The sequence below is a fragment of the Sycon ciliatum genome, chromosome 1 (genome assembly GCF_964019385.1).
Source record: "Sycon ciliatum chromosome 1, ocSycCili1.1, whole genome shotgun sequence".
Lineage (NCBI taxonomy): Eukaryota > Metazoa > Porifera > Calcarea > Leucosolenida > Sycettidae > Sycon > Sycon ciliatum.
The window spans coordinates 30,390,799-30,406,811 of NC_088643.1; the positions used below are offsets into that span (position 1 = coordinate 30,390,799).

Below are 16,013 nucleotides of genomic sequence, written 5' to 3' on the forward strand. Positions count from 1 at the left end.
GCTCAAAATAATAATATTGTCAAAATGACAAAACACTCCCATCGCGGTCTATCGTCTATCGATCACGATGCTTCAGTTCAGTTCAGACTTTCCGTCAAGTAGATCTACGACGCCGGTGCTCGTAGACTCTACACTACAGAGTACAGTCTACCTAAGTCCTTGGTCTACGCGCGTAGGGCTAAGCCAAGGCCAGGGAGTCACATCGACAGACTCATCTCATATCAGTGACTGAGTGAGTCAGTACACGCGCAGTGGACACATCACAACGAATATATTATTTTTTTGAAGGAGGAAACCAGCACATGCCCGGATTGTATGGACACATTCACTGTTGGCGCTTGGACGTCGTCGCTTGTAGACATCTACTAGTACTAGTACTATCGACTTCACGTAGTGCAGAAATTGTTTTGTGAATAGCTTGTTGCTTGTCTTGGAAAACGGCGTGGAGATGGCTAGTCCAACGGCACCAGAAGTGAAGGACAAAATACTAGACGGCTTCAAACTGTATCCTCTCGATGCAAACATCATAATAATATTATTCTTATTATTGCTGTTACTTCTGGCTACTGCAAGCATGCTGACGGGTGCGGGTATTTGTCCGCTAGCTTGTGTAGCATGCACGCTAACTGATCTTGAGGTAACACTTATTCGTGCTCTTGCTTGGTAACGCGACACACTCCGAGGCAAAGAATATTGCTGCTTGTATGCTACGACATTACGTTCCGGTGTATAGACGGACAGGCTGATTTTGTGAATGTCATTGATTGTTTATTATAATAATATTAATTTTATTATCAAAACTCGCGTTGTCTTGCGTGGGCCATGGGGGAGAGAGGGGTAGCGTAGGTTGATGTGTGTGTGTGTGTGTGTGTGTGTGTGTGTGGGAGGGGGGGGGGGGGGGGTGGTAGGTTGTTTTACGTGCTGGAACTTTCTTAGTATTACCAGACTATTTCATTATCTTTTGAAGGTTACTGGTGATGAGAACTGTCCCTCTCTCTAGAGGTGTCTAAACGGCCTTACACAGATGTCTGAGCCGATCTGCATTAGCGTATTGATCATTGAGCTAGGGAGTAGGGTGATGGCATTCCTGCAGGGTGATGGCATTCCTAGCTAGGGAGTAGGGTGATGGCATTCCTGCAGATGCTAGTACTTAATAGTGTGTCTGACTGACACTCACACAATACACCACTACATACCCATGATACCCCGACACTCACACAATACACCACTACATACCCATGATACCCTGACACTCACACAATACACCACTACATACCCATGATACCCCAACACTCACACAATACACCACTACATACCCATGATACCCCGACACTCACACAACACACCACTACATACCCATGATACCCCGACACTCACACAACACACCACTACATACCCCGACACTCACACAATGCACCACACATCCATGCCCCCTCCGGACACTGGTGTTCTTTCTTGGCAAGTACACGCCATATCAGAGTACATGTATGTGCCTTCTTAGTCCCACTGTACAAATAACTTTGCATTTACGGAGGAGAGGGGGGGGGGGGGGGCAAATTATCTTTCATTCCTATCATAACCGTATCACAACTGGTCTCGAATTTCCTGTCTCTGTTGCACTGTTCAGCCAGCTCATAACAGTATATGAGTGTATGCAGGCTCAGGACAGGACTGAGGTGATATGCTACTTTTTTCCCCAAATCTGTAGTGTTGTGAAACCCTTGACAAGATTGCCATGATTCTTGCAGCAACTGGATGAACCTGCGTGATGCAGCTTCCGGCAAGGTGCTCTGGCAGAGTAGCGAAGATATGTAAGTCTCTGTGACTGGGAGTACACACGGTGCTTGTTCATCTCCAGCTGTCTTGGTTTTGATAATGTGTATGTGTGTGTGTGTGTGTGTGTGTGTGTCTTGTGTAATCAATTGTGCTAGTGACGCTTATATCAGATCCACTCTGATTTAGCCACCCACACTAGTAGCAAGTATTACCTTCACTGGGGGCAGGGGTAACTGCAGTTGGATCCCAGGACGGATACCCTGATGCCGTCAATCCTTTTTCTGCACCTTGTCCTCACCCACTTACTGAGGTGTGGTGAGCCCATAAGTGGGATCATTTTGAAGTCCACCCAGAGTTTTGGGGATTTCAGAGGGTGTCGGCCGTTGGGCGGTTCAATAGCCAATTGAGTCATCTTTCCAAGATTCCTTTTGAGTCTCTCTCCTCTCTCCCGGGGAGACCCACGTGACCAGTTTTGGCAGTGTGCAACAAGTACAAGTGTGTGTGTGTGTGTGTGTATGTGTGTGTATGTGTGTGTATGTGTGTGTGTGTGTGTGTGTGTGTGTGTGTGTGTGTGTGTGTGTGTGTGTGTGTGTGTGTGTGTGTGTGTGTGTGTGTGTGTGTGTGTGTGCGTTGCACTGTTTTCATGTGTTAATTGACCGCTAGGTCCAAGCCAGGAAAAGAGCACATAGGTAAGATGGCTAGGCGTGCAATCCTAACTGACTATCCATCAGTAATTCTGCATAGGCTGCCCTGTGTTAGGGATATCAGCGAACGCACTGCGCAGCCCACTGCGCAGGTGATCACGTGCACATCTAACGCGGCCGACAAGCCGCGACCATCCACACCCGAAAAAATTCGCAAGTAAATCAGGATGGAAAAGAAGGACGGAATGGCGAAGAAGTGTCTGAGGAAGAAGACCAGCTAGAGCCGAGCTACTTCGAAGCTTCCCTCTACGACGCTGGACGATGGCTACAGAGGTTACTAGGAATACATTCATCATTTATTACACTGTTCTCGACGTCGTCCACAGGTTTTCCGAGGCACTTTCTTCCAGCTCAAAAATGGTCGATCATCAGCTAGATTTCGTAGAACGTCGGCTGGTACCTGGCAAGATCTAACCAGGGAAGTCCCCTTTTGAAGACGTCATTGAATTGGCGTGACCATGTGGACTACACGTGCCAAGATTGGAGGAAATCCACGGAGGCGTTCGCGCGAAAATAATTGAAAGATTACTTGGGCACCATGTACCACACATATGGCGCTTTTGAAGTTTTGAATGACAGTGGCAATACTACTTGTTCTCGCGTCGAGGACCTTTGCCCAAGTAGTTTCGGGTCATGGCTGTCTAGACAAGGGAGTAGGAGCCCAAGTCTTGGAAACTTGCTTGGCGTGGCTAGAGCAAAATCAACAAGTAAGTTTCGGACGCAACCAGAGGTCACCAGGTGGCCTGTTCAAGTACGAGTACTGTTCTTTGTTGCAAACATAGCTCCATCCAGCTACGAACGTCTTCTTCCTTCGTCATGTCTTTGCTTGAGAACGTTTAACAGGCATGGGCGCCGAAGAATATTGGCTCCTGATGTCTCCTTTCCTGAATGAATCGAGCTCAAGCAAACCAACAAACAAGCTTCTTGTCGAGTGTCGATTTTAATTTTTACTCCTTGCCGGTCTGCGCTGAGCCTGATCCGCGACGTGATTTCTGCGATCGCCATTTTTTCTTGTCGACCGTGCGCCTCATAGATTTCTGCATGACGTAAGACACGAACATGCTGCGCAGTGCTTTCGCTGATATCCCTACAGGGCTTTTAGTTGACTCCACGGTTAACCAACTCGTGTGGAGCAAATTTTGTGATATTACCAAGCCATTGTCCTTGCCTATTTTTGAGTCTGCACAAAACCCTTTGCAGCGAGCTGTTTTCATATACACTGTATAGCAAGCCATATCTTGTAGTGGAGCGTATAACTGATATTCGTACATTAAAACTCTTTAGGACGAACATCAAGGTACTGCTGGTATTTGTTCGCAACAATGGGAGTTCTTCTTATCCATTATGATTATGAGGCATGGGCAGCAAAAACCAGGGTTAGGTGATATTTGGCAAAAATTAGTTTTTGATGGGTTTGAACTGTCCACTAAATGAGTGATCTATGGGCCAAATTTTGGAGCTCTGGGCACCTACCAAGATGGTAAAAAACGCCCGAAATGATGGGTGAAGGTTGACAAAAATGGTCAGCAAAAAGGCAAAATGGAATGCAGTTACAGTTGGCTCTGATGGAGTGGTTGAGAATGATTTAGCATATTTATAGGTCTTGAGGGAAGCACAGCGTACTCTAGTTGGTAATTATAGTAACATTGTTGCCTGCACTTGCTGCTGTGCTTGAAAACTCAATCCCTGTCATGTGCAGGTGTGGTGTTGTACGCAGACTTGTCAGACAGAAAGAAGCCAAGCAACTGACGTTTTACATTGCTGGGAAGAACCTACAAGACTAGATATGCATGCTGGGCCAAGCCAGATACATCCACCAAGCATGCCTTGCTCTCCTTGATCCTACGCACAGGAGCTCGTAGATACATGCATTATACTGTGATAAATTTCATGAGCACTGCAAGCGTGCATGGTTATATATTGCAACAATTTTATTCACGAAATATCTTGTATCAAGTAAGGTTAAAGGGGAAGTATACCCTAAAATCAAATTTTCACCAGTTGTAGTCTTCTGGGTGCTAAGTCGAATGGTCTTGGTCCGAGGAAGCTGCGACGCTCCCTTCCTACTTTTTTCCCAATCGAACCCGCGCACTTCCACCGAAACTGGGTGATCGCGCCCTACTATATGTAGATGGGGATTTGTATGCAAAATGTCACTAAAAGCGCCATTTCGTTCTTATAAAAGCACGGATGACCGCGATTGGCCCATATGTTGTAGTCTTTTGGACGCTGAGTCGACTGGTTTTGGTCCGAAAAGGCTGCGATGCAGCGTTCCTCCTTTATTCCCAATCGAACATGGTTGAACAAGCGGTCACGTGCTCCTGGGTGCCCAAATCACAGGGCACCGCGCCAGCAGCCGACAACTTTCACACCAAGGTTCAACTCGAGTGACAGGACTGCACCCAAAAAAGGTCAAACAGGCTAGTAAGTTGTACCCTGCAGGCACGGTGACCAGGTGACTAGTGTACGCAGGAGCACGTGACCGCTTGTTCAACCATTTTCGATTAGGAATAAAGGAGGAACGCTGCATCGCAGCCTTTTCGGACCAAAACCAGTCGACTCAGCATCCAAAAGACTACAACATATGGGCCAATGGCGGTCATCCGTGCTTTTATAAGAACGAAATGGCGCTTTTGTGACATTTTGCATACAAATCCCCATCTAGTAGGGCGCAGTCACCCAGTTTCGGTGGAAGTGCGCGAGTTCGATTGGGAATAAAGGAGGAAGGGAGCGTCTCAGCTTCCTTGGACCAAGACCATTCGACTCAGCACCCCGAAGACTACAACTTGTGAAAATTTGATTTTAGGGTATACTTCCCCTTTAAGTTCATTCAGGGCTGTCTCCGTATCTCACCAACTTATCCAGCTGAGAATAGTCGCCACGGAGTACTGAATCCCGTTCGGCACTCTCAGCGCTGCTGTCCGCGTCGCCACTTCGTGTCACGGAGCTCTCAAACTCAGCGTCTCCGCTGCCTCCGCTGATGGCTTGTCATCTGAGCGAAACCTCTTCACTTTCACCTGATTCTTCTTGCGGGGGACTATCACAGGCAGCGGAGTATCTCTGGAGATCCAGCTGCCAAATATTCTAGTCGCTCGTGCTCCATCAAAAATTTGTGACGGGATCGTTCCGCCAAGAATTATTTGTTTCGCTCTCTTTTGAGCGCATGATTTGCAGATGCTACCCAGAGCGCAAACGCCTCCATAGTGGCTGAAAACGCCTACCTGGACGTCCCAAGTGCTTGGCGGATAAACTACAACTGCGACGACGACAAAATAATAGTGAAGCCACCAAGAGGAAGGCACTTTCAAAGCGATAGCGCTAGAAGTCTTTTCGCTTTGAACGCGGTGACTAAAAAACGACATCGGTTCGGTTTTTCGCAAATATTGGCATTTTGAAAAATCGCCAGGACCCCGGCCCCGGTTCTTGCTGCCGATGCCTCATATATCCAGTGAATAAGACATTTATCCAATGACTACTGGTTCTTCTAGAGCGAAGGTTCGTCTCATCATAGCGCCAATAAATATTTCCGAGATAACTCAAGACATGTGTTTCTGAGTCTGTGACTGAAGAACGTCACACGCGATATGGGTTTGCTATTGTGAAATTCTCCTGTTGATGATGATGATCAACTTCTTGCCCTGCCTGTGCAGCTCGTGTTCCGAAGAAGATTCTCAAGTGCAGGAGTGTGTCCCGTGAAATAAACTTTTCCTCGAGAGAAGCAATCAAGAAGCTGCGTCTTGAGCAACGTGTTATCTTGAATGATACTGTCCTGGAAGGTACTGCCATTGATATTGATCGGGGTTAACCACTGTTGCTGATGTTCTGGTGGTATTGATATTGTTCTGAGTGATATGGCTGCTTGTGCTGCAACTGATATGCACACTGTGGATTCATCAGTAGGTTGAAGGCGAGTGGACGCTTGCAATCGTTTTCATTTCAACACTCCATATAAGTGGCTATTGAATCGGTACATTTCGTCTTGTGAAAGGATGCAGTGGCAAGTGCACAATTGTCTGCTTGTCTTCTACTATTAAAAAAAAACCAGTTAAAGCAAATTTTTTAATGCACATTGCCATCTCTCTCCTTCTTGAACAATGGCCTTGGAAGTCAGGCCAGGGAACTGGCACATAAGGAAATATAATAATAGTTATGATTCTCATGGTGTAAACCCAATGGTCCAAGGTTACGGTGGTCGACATTGCTATCTGTTCTGCAGGCAGAGAGTGATATTTGCCGATGCTCAGTACAGCTACACTGGATTCGTGTTTGTACGAGTGACCTGTATATTTCAGGTGTGCACATTGAGCAAAGCGGGCTGTCGTTCTGGTTGCAGCTGAGAGGTTGAGACCTGTGATTGGCACATGGTCATCAATCAGAGAAACCATCAGACCTATAAATCCTCGCGAGAGCATTGGCATACTGATAATGACTGAGTGATGCTGTGATGCTGGTCGAATAGAATTGCAATGGACATACTACAGTAGATGTACGGGCGGGGGGTCGCTTACCTTGGAAATGTGTGAATGTGCGTGCGCTTGCTTCTCTGCTTCTGCAGAATGGTTTTTCGACTTTGGATTTGTCATCCCGAACTCCACAAACACATGGCAGTCAATCATTGAGGCAGCACCTGCTCAAGATATGATCCCCGCTAATGTTCTAAGGTGAGAGGATGAACATGGATGTGATAGATATGATATTCCTGGGAGACTTGAGGAATGTACAGTCGATTCCACTTAAAACAAACTCTCGCATATAGAGAATTTCATGATACAGTGGTCCCTCTATAATCCGGCACCATTTGTGCCACGAAAATCTGCTGGATTAGGGAGGGTGCTGGATTAACAAATCTGATTTACTGCTGCAATGTGCATGAAGAGGACATTTTGGCTACTGAAAATTGTGCTGGTTTATCGAGGGTGCTGGATTATAAAGTGCCGGATTAGAGAGGGACGACTGTATAGCGAACCGCAGTCCATGTTCCAATTTGAACCCACAGTATTAGTGCATTTCTGTTATAACGAACTTCGGCTATAAAGAACTAATTCTCCTGCATATTAAATGGTGTTCGTTATATCAGGAGTCGACTGTATTCATATCTCGGTCAATTCTTTGCCAAATTTAAATAAACCTTTCAGGGTCGCAGTGCATTTATAGTAGGGGTGAACGAGTGAATCATTAAGCTATAATATTCTAGCGAGGTATCGAGTGTCGAGTGTCGAGTGTTTAATAGTAATGAAATGTACACACTCTAAGTATCTGCTCTAGGATTTCTAATAAATCGGATACACGTGTTGTTCCTAGCACACCTCTTGCAACCCGGCCAGTCAGTGGGATGTGTTCAAGTGCGACTATTGCATGTACCAGTCGGTACATAAGGAGTTGTATACTCAATGATGTACATGTTGATGTGTGAGACAATACGTACTAGGCACTTTGTCTGCGGGAGCCTGCATGCACGCCCCTGCAGCCTGTCAGTCGGGGGGGGGGGGGGGGGGGGGGCTATCATTCAAGAGGGGCTTTTAACCAAGTGTGGACGGAATGCATTGCTAATGCAGTATGCACCCGTTAAGAACTCTGTACGGGGACGGGCGCTTCCATGCCGGAAATCGTTATTATTCTTGTCTATACTGTTTTGCTTCTTGTTCTGCTCGCACATACACACAGTGGCAAGGTGATTATTGAAACCTTGTTCTTTGACGAATCAGAGCTGGTCAGTACCTCTCTTGTTCGAGTCTTCTATGTTTAAGTGGTCCGCACTGACAGCGGTGCCGACTGCTCGCAACGCTGCTGTGAAACGGATATGTTCTCTCCATAATTTCTACGACATGATGGTGGGAAATCGAACACGTATATTAATAATATATGAACAAAACACGCGCAAGTTCTTGAAACTGCTAACCGCTACCCTCATAACTCTTCCATTATCTATAACTGTAGCTGTCACTTGAGAACATGTGTGTACCTTTTTGAACATCATTTTGCTTGCCACATCTTCCTTTTTGTTGTGTGTGTGCCCCGAGCGTGTGGGTGGGTGGGTCTTCCCACTGTTCCTGTGTCTGCTTTGACTTACTGCCTGTCTCTGCTGGTGGCACTTTTAAAGGATGTTGTTTGGATATCAATGATTCAGTCGCTTGTGGCTTTCTCTCGTGATCAATCTTTCTGTTGTGACGGCCCTACCGTGAATATAGCAAAGTGAAAACATATTTATATCCACTCACACGGGACAGCAATGAGTTCATCGCTATGGAATGCTCACGAGTCGTGTAAATTTGTCCTCCTTTTCCAAGCCAGCCAAGTCCTCACATTTATTATCTCCGGCCACCTTGCTTGGTATGTACTGAATTTTCAAACAAATTTTATTTTGCGCTGAGCCATATACTTTTAACATTTTGTCGGTCGGGTTTCTGTTCAGTGTGTTGTTTGCGTATTTCAGGTGCATGCACAGGGTACAGGACTGACTGATTTGCATGCCCATAGAGCCGTCCGACAAGTCAATTGCTGAATATCTGCAGGGACAAGGGAACTGGATAAGCCGATTGGCGTGTTCACCACACCAGTGAGGCAAACCGTAGCAGTGGCTGTTGTTCTGCTCCAGCTGATTGTGCACCGACCGGAAGTGAATGAAAGACCGGGCAATCAAGGCCTGACCACTCTGTGACTATGTTGTAATTGGAGTCTCACGCACTAGCCATGGGAAGGTAGCTATCCTCACGTAGGTCAGCACCACAGGGACACGACGTTAAAAGGTTTCCTGTGAGTCTGTCATTATATGAGTCACTATAAACCTGGTCTGCATTCCATCCCGTGAGGCTTTTCTGAATCATCCCTACAATACGTGTAATACGATACGAGTACATGTGGTATGAATGCACACAGAATGCCGGTTTTGTAAACTGACTCGGATACATATACACTGAGCGGATCAATCCATACCACTGTAGTGCATTCAAATGCGCGTCACTCGACCATCATTCTGTGGGCCGATTTGGACAATCAAGTGGTGTATCGCTTTTAGAATACCCTGAGCTTCTGTTTCAACTACAACTTACAAGTACTCAAATAGCTCGATGTCTTGATTGGATTGAAAATCTCCTTCCATACCAACCCATGGACGAAAACAAACTCTACTCTTCAATCTTAGATGGGGTAAAATAGTGTAGAGGGACAATGAGAGATTGTTTTAAAAATGTATGCATGCACTTGTGTGTTTTTATGTTTTATGTGAGTGTGATTTCTCAAGATGGAACAGTGGATACAGTAGCATTCCTCCAACCTGCGTGCAGCTGATGGCTGAGCTCTGTGACTAGGCTAGCCATGGCGCTGTCTTGTGCATGGTTGACGGTTTCGTTCGGGTCCGTCATGAAGTCGTACAACTCTGTGCCGAGCAGCTTAGACCAGATAGGGCCATGCGAGGTCTTGTTGTAGCCTACCCATTCTGTGTAGCGGTACCGCTGCGTGCGCATTGTGTAACCCATGTCTCCACCTTTGGGCCACTGACTGAATGCCGCTGGGCTCCACGCAACAGCCGGGTTCATTACTAATGGGGCTAGAGAACGGCCCTCCGTGCAAACGTCAACAAGTTTGGAATCGGACGGGCACTCTGTGGGCACAGGCAAGCCAGCAAGCTCAGCAAGTGTTGGATACACGTCTACAAGCTCAGTAAGTGCTTGGCTGATGGCACCCTTCTGGCCGCCCGGTGCCGATATGAACAGAGGAACGTGAGTGGCATGCTCAAAGTTGGTGTGCTTTGCCCACTCGTTGTTCTCTCCGAGATGCCAGCCATGGTCACCCCACAGCATGACCACTGTGTCGTTTGTCAGGCCAAGCTCATCCAGAGCATCCAGAACTCTGCCGACCTGCGCGTCCACGAATGTTGTGGTTGCGTAATACGCTCTGCGGTGGATGCGTGTGTGCGCGTCACTAAGCGGCTGTTCCTGGGAGAAGTGATCCTGAAAGAGAGGGAGCACACATGACAAAACTCAATCAGTGCTAACAACTAGATAGAGCAGCTCAATGTACAGCACTGGCCAGGACATAATGATTTTCTATTGCACAGTATTCATGTAGCTGTACAACCAGCCAGCTGTTAAACATTCGCACAAGTTTCTTTGTCGTATGGAAGGATTGTTTGATAGATTGCCATGTTGATCGGTTGACAGCATGTTACACTGAAGGCGGAAACACACTGTGTTGAAAACAGTGCGGCTCCTGACCACCATTGTCGATTGGCAGAGGCCCGGTCTCGCGACCATTTGAACCGTATCGGGTCTGGCCCCGGTTCGGACCCTCATATCGTGACAAAAGACTCCCTAGTGTAATTTACTAGGGTCCGGACCGGGGCCAGACGGTTCAAATGGTCACAAGACCGGGGCCAGACGGTTCAAATGGTCACAAGACCGGGGCCAGACGGTTCAAATGGTCACAAGACCGGGGCCAGACGGTTCAAATGGTCACAAGACCGTGGCCAGACGGTTCAAATGGTCACAAGACCGGGGCTCTGCCAACCGATGATGGTTGTAACTAATTACTTAGTCAAGTAGTCAGGTGCACTGTTTTCAACACAGTGCATCCTCCGCCTTCAGTGTAACATGCTATCAACTGATCAACATGTTTCTTTGTCGTAAAACCTGGCACTGGATGTGCAAACAAGACCTCTCTAGTCTCTAGGGGTTCAAGATTTCTCTGGTCGCGTACCATATGTGCTTCCACCTGCGAGTCATTGTACGACAGGAACTCGTTACAATTGTTCCACGTGACGTTCGGCAAGTTCTTCGGCACGTTGGGATTTGCCGGCAGATCCATCTTCTCCAGTGGGTACATGTCAAAGTACTTCTTGGGAGCGAAATGTGGAAGGTGTGGCTTGTGAAATCCCACAGCCAGAAAGAATGGTGTTTCAGCGTTGAATTTGCTGAGATTGTGCATCTGCGAGATAGCGTTGAGAGCGATCATACCATCCGGTACTTGGTCATCCGTAGCTGTCTCATTCGATATCCACGAGTGATTTCTATGGGGAAAACCCCTAGGTTCTGCACACGGAAGACTTCCAAGCTGCGGACACGGAGCATGGTAATAAGGTAGAGACCAGGCTAAGCGATCTTCACCCAACTCGAGCCCATCACAAACTCCAGGATGGAAGATTTTACCGCCCCCAGCCGTAGTATAACCGTTCTTCTTGAAGAAATGAGGTAAACTAGTCCAATTGCCTGCATTTCTGAAGCATCCTCCATTTGACAATACGTGTGTGGTGTCTGGTCTTCGTCCTGTGAGTAGTGATGAACGACTAACACCACATGTAGCTGCTTGGCAATAAGTTCGTTTGAACGTTACACCTCTCTGCGCCAATTTGTCCATGTTGGGTGTGAGGACTTGGGGTGTGTCGTAACTCTGTCCGAAATGAGGTCTCAAGTCGTCCACGGCTATCATCAACACATTCTTCGGACTGCTGAACGAAGTCAGCGATGGCTGCGCAATGCTAAGAAGAAGAGCCAATGCAGTTGCAAACGCTACAATCGCCATTTCTGCCTGATTTACTTCCGTCTCCTAAAACTACCCCTACAAAACAGGTCAGATCAGCACCGGAGGTGAAGGTATCGACCATTGCGAAATATTTTCTCTTTGAAAGAAAAATCGCACTTCTGAAGTCTCGGTCTGCGGAGCGCAGACCTACAATGTATCTGAGACAGCCAGTTGGCGTGCGGGATCGCAGTGCGGGTGCACCGGTGGCCAAGCTCTCGACCACCGATACAAGTCACTGATACTGACTGCATGGGCCAGGGATATAATAATATGCCGCTTTCTTGATCATGATCGTGTATCTGAGCTATGCGTAGTCTAGTGTCGCAGTGTAGAATCTGATGTAAAACTAAAAAGTCTGCAGACCTTTTTTTTCGATCACATGATACTCGCATGCTTCTAAATAGTGACCCGAGGCCGAGGACGTACACGTCGCTCCTAGACAATGGTGGTCCATCGCAGACTACGCCAGAAACCAGGTAGGCTTTTACGACTCCCTGCCAGAAACCAACGGTAGGTGCAAGAGGTGTTGGAGGCATCTTTGTAAATAACCATGCAGATCTACTTGTAGAGACATGTTTAGCTCTCCTCAGACTCCTGGCCAGGGAATAGTACAATGCCTCGGAGGTCTAATTCCCGGCCCAGGTTCGACATAGTGAGGGCAGCACCAATCTCCTTTTCAGCTCCGCATTCGCATTCCTCCCCAGCTGAAGTCGGGTGCCCAATCCCAGATGAGTCTCCCGCATGTGGTCATCTACTAACTAACTAATTACTTCGCACAAACTAATCGACGCCGCAACCTGAGCCGACTTCGCGACTCGTTTGGGACTGGGAGGGCAATACCCAAACCAGTTTTGCCAATTACACACCCCATTGTGTGGTTGCAGAATAGAGACTCAATGGACAGGGACGTCCTGGGCCCTCCAACCAGTGGCAGTGACTGATCTTCGCAGGCGGAGAGATGCTGCTCAAAAAGAAATCCGGCTACAGCTGCACTCGGCGGGATCGTGGTCGAATACCAAACGAACAGAACGATACTGGATTACTGATATGAATGGAATTTCACGCCTCTACTCTCTAGCTTGCAGTATACTACTGTGGGCAATTTAGTATTTTCTCCCTTTATTGTTTTGTTATAGGAGCGGGGAGATAATAACTTGACTTTGCCTTTTTGACTTACGAGTTTGGCTTCAGTATTCGAGTCATTGTAGGACCGAAACTCGCCACAGCCGTTCCAGGTGACCTTGGGCAAGTGTTTGGGTACATTTGGGTTAGCAGGTAAGTCCACTTTCTCCAGTGGGTACATGTCAAAGTACTTCTTAGGCGCAACATGTGGAAGATGTGGCTTGTGAAAGCCGACAGCTAAGAAGAATGGTGTTTCAGTGTTGAATTTGCTGAGATTGTGCATCTGCGAGATAGCGTTGAGAGCGATCATACCATCCGGTACTTGGTCATCCGTAGCTGTCTCATTGGACACCCAGGAGAAGGGTCTCCCTTGACCAATGGGACATGGGAAACTTCCATGGCTGGGACATGGAGCATGGTAATAAGGTAGAGACCAGGCTAAGCGATCTTCACCCAACTCGAGCCCATCACAAACTCCAGGATGGAAGATTTTACCGCCCCCAGCCGTAGTATAACCGTTCTTCTTGAAGAAATGAGGTAAACTAGTCCAATTGCCTGCATTTCTGAAGCATCCTCCATTTGACAATACGTGTGTGGTGTCTGGTCTTCGTCCTGTGAGTAGTGATGAACGACTAACACCACATGTAGCTGCTTGGCAATAAGTTCGTTTGAACGTTACACCTCTCTGCGCCAATTTGTCCATGTTGGGTGTGAGGACTTGGGGTGTGTCGTAACTCTGTCCGAAATGAGGTCTCAAGTCGTCCACGGCTATCATCAACACATTCTTCGGACTGCTGGCTGCTGCAAGCGGCAGTTGAACAGCGCTGAGAAGCAGCCCTGGGAGTGCCAGCGCCATGCACCAAAGCCAGTTTCATAATAGCTCGTTCTTCCATCGTATAGGTTGTTCTATAAAAAGGCTGCTCGCCTTGCGAGGCTCTTCGTGTAATTTTCCTAAAATACTTCTAGTACACGATATAACATCTTTCTTGGACGTGGCACACATGGATGAAGACACTGACTTTACAGGCGCTGAGCAGTAGCTTGGAGTTGGAGGCGTCGACACGGTCACCTACATGTATTTGTAGCACCTGTGCTGTACTGTACTGTACTGTACTGTACTGTACTGTACTGTACTGTACTGTACTGTACTGTACTGTACTGTACTGTACTGTACTGTACTGTACTGTACTGTACTGTACTGTACTGTAGTACTAGTAGTCATACTGCATCACTCACAGTGCATTTTGACATACATGTAGACCTACGTGCAAGCCTCATCTTCCTTACTCACTGACCATAGCTTAGTCGATCGACAGGCGGAGCTGTCGCAAAATGACGGCAACGAGTCATACTCATAAGTCATAGGATAAGGAGTCAGTCTGCAGCCCGTGGTCACGTGGTGTGCACATCCCGGGTGATTCATCTGCAACTACTATTACTAGTATTAGTACTAACTAACGGAGGCCGCGATATACATGTACAGTGCGCGGTATTATTATTATTACGATACCGCTCTGAAAATGAAAAAGAGCTTCCCCAGTGCGAAATCTAGTGCCCTATGAAAAACACAATGTGCACTAAAGTCTTGTACAATACATGTACGTAGATTGCCACAAGTATTAGTTGCTTAGGCTTCTGCTGTAGCATCGCTATCATCGCCTCCAACGATGGGCCTCAAAGGTTAAGGTCAAGGGGGGGGGGGGTGGGGGGTGGTGGAGTCTACTATTTGACCACTGATATCCAGGTGTATGTAGCACATAAATTGTCTTACCTCCCTGGACTCCACATGGGAATCGTTGTATGAGAGAAACTCGCTACACGCATTCCACGTTACTTTAGGCAGGCCTTTGGGAACCCTTGGATTGACTGGCAGATCTACATTCTCCAGTGGGTACATATCAAAGTACTTCTTGGGCGCAATGTGAGGAAGATGTGGCTTGTGAAACCCGACGGCCAGGAAGAAAGGTGTATCTGCGTGATATTTGGTGAGATTGTGCATCTGCGAGATGGCGTTCATGGCTATGAGCCCATCCTGTACTCCATCATCTGTGACTGAATCATTGGCAAACCAGGAATAGGGCCTTGCCGCGAATGTTCGGGGAGGAGCACATGGCGTGGATGTTCCAAGGCGTGTGCATGGTGCGTGGTAGTAGGGAAGGCTCCATGCTAAACGATCCTCACCGAACGCCGCACCATCGCACACACCGACATGGAAGATTTTTCCGCCCCCAGCTGTGGTGTAGCCTTTGGTCTTGAAGTAATGTGGTAAACTAGTCCAGTTTCCAGCATTCCTGAAGCATCCCGTATTTGTTAGTACGTGTGTGGTGTCTGGTCTTCGTCCTGTGAGGAGTGATGAACGACTAACACCACATGTAGCTGCTTGGCAATACGTTCGTTTGAATGTTACACCTCTCTGCGCCAATTTGTCCATGTTGGGTGTGAGGACTTGGGGTGTGTCGTAACTCTGTCCGAAATGAGGTCTCAGGTCGTCCACGGCTATCATCAACACATTCTTCGGACTGCTGTCTGCTGCGAGTGAGAAGTGAGCAAATCTCAGAATGCAGATCACTATCGCGGCCATTACTTGCGTCAACCTCAGGGGAGATTGTCCATCCATGCCCACGGGAGTGTTGACTCTTTGGCCAACACGCTGTGCACGCTGTATATACCGGTACCAGCGCTTGGTCAGAATAGCCGAATACATGTACAATCCTTCTGTCCTGCCGCTATCACGGTACAAGCTGCTCTGCTGTAGTCATCCGCTGATTCGGCACGGTAGATGTTTATACCAGGCGATTATGAATGAATAATGTCCCGTTTCGCAAGTGATGTCCCGTATTTTGTGGATGATGCCACAGTCTTTGTCGTAAGTACATGACCACTGTACAACATTTT

At 47.5% G+C, this 16,013-nt stretch overlaps 2 protein-coding genes across 4 annotated transcripts; one reads left to right on the forward strand and one right to left on the reverse strand.

Annotated features, from left to right (window-relative positions):
* The first annotated feature begins 272 nt into the window (after positions 1-272).
* Positions 273-8,879, forward strand: LOC135822403 (retinal rod rhodopsin-sensitive cGMP 3',5'-cyclic phosphodiesterase subunit delta-like). Its single transcript, XM_065335166.1, has 6 exons — positions 273-504; positions 1,749-1,811; positions 2,440-2,465; positions 6,131-6,256; positions 7,036-7,141; positions 8,145-8,879. Exons 1-6 carry the CDS (start codon positions 449-451, stop codon positions 8,224-8,226), a joined length of 459 nt encoding a protein of 152 aa, XP_065191238.1. The 5' UTR covers positions 273-448; the 3' UTR covers positions 8,227-8,879.
* Positions 8,880-9,425: 546 nt separating this feature from the next.
* On the reverse strand, positions 9,426-15,882 carry LOC135822383 (iduronate 2-sulfatase-like). Of its 3 annotated transcripts, none has more exons than XM_065335138.1 (2): positions 14,890-15,882; positions 9,426-10,429 (listed from the first exon to the last, which is right to left on the reverse strand). In XM_065335138.1, exons 1-2 carry the CDS (start codon positions 15,820-15,822, stop codon positions 9,716-9,718), a joined length of 1,647 nt encoding a protein of 548 aa, XP_065191210.1. In that variant the 5' UTR covers positions 15,823-15,882; the 3' UTR covers positions 9,426-9,715. The 3 variants fall into 3 exon arrangements, with proteins under 3 accessions (XP_065191210.1, XP_065191227.1, XP_065191219.1); XM_065335155.1 differs by lacking the exon at positions 14,890-15,882 and adding an exon at positions 13,174-14,104; XM_065335147.1 differs by lacking the exon at positions 14,890-15,882 and adding an exon at positions 11,175-12,135.
* Positions 15,883-16,013: the final 131 nt, after the last annotated feature.

What these genes read in the sequence shown, in the direction of transcription:
- LOC135822403 (XM_065335166.1), top strand. Translation starts at nt 449, where the DNA reads ATGGCTAGTCCAACGGCACCAGAAGTGAAGGACAAAATACTAGACGGC. An exon ending in TGGCAGAGTAGCGAAGATAT is followed by an intron (nt 1,812 to 2,439) that starts GTAAGTCTCTGT and finishes ATTGACCGCTAG; the next exon opens with GTCCAAGCCAGGAAAAGAGC. An exon ending in GAATGATACTGTCCTGGAAG is followed by an intron (nt 6,257 to 7,035) that starts GTACTGCCATTG and finishes CTGCTTCTGCAG; the next exon opens with AATGGTTTTTCGACTTTGGA.
- LOC135822383 (XM_065335138.1), bottom strand. Translation starts at nt 15,822, where the DNA reads ATGTATTCGGCTATTCTGACCAAGCGCTGGTACCGGTATATACAGCGT. An exon ending in CCCATGTGGAGTCCAGGGAG is followed by an intron (nt 10,430 to 14,889) that starts GTAAGACAATTT and finishes CCTCTCTTTCAG; the next exon opens with GATCACTTCTCCCAGGAACA.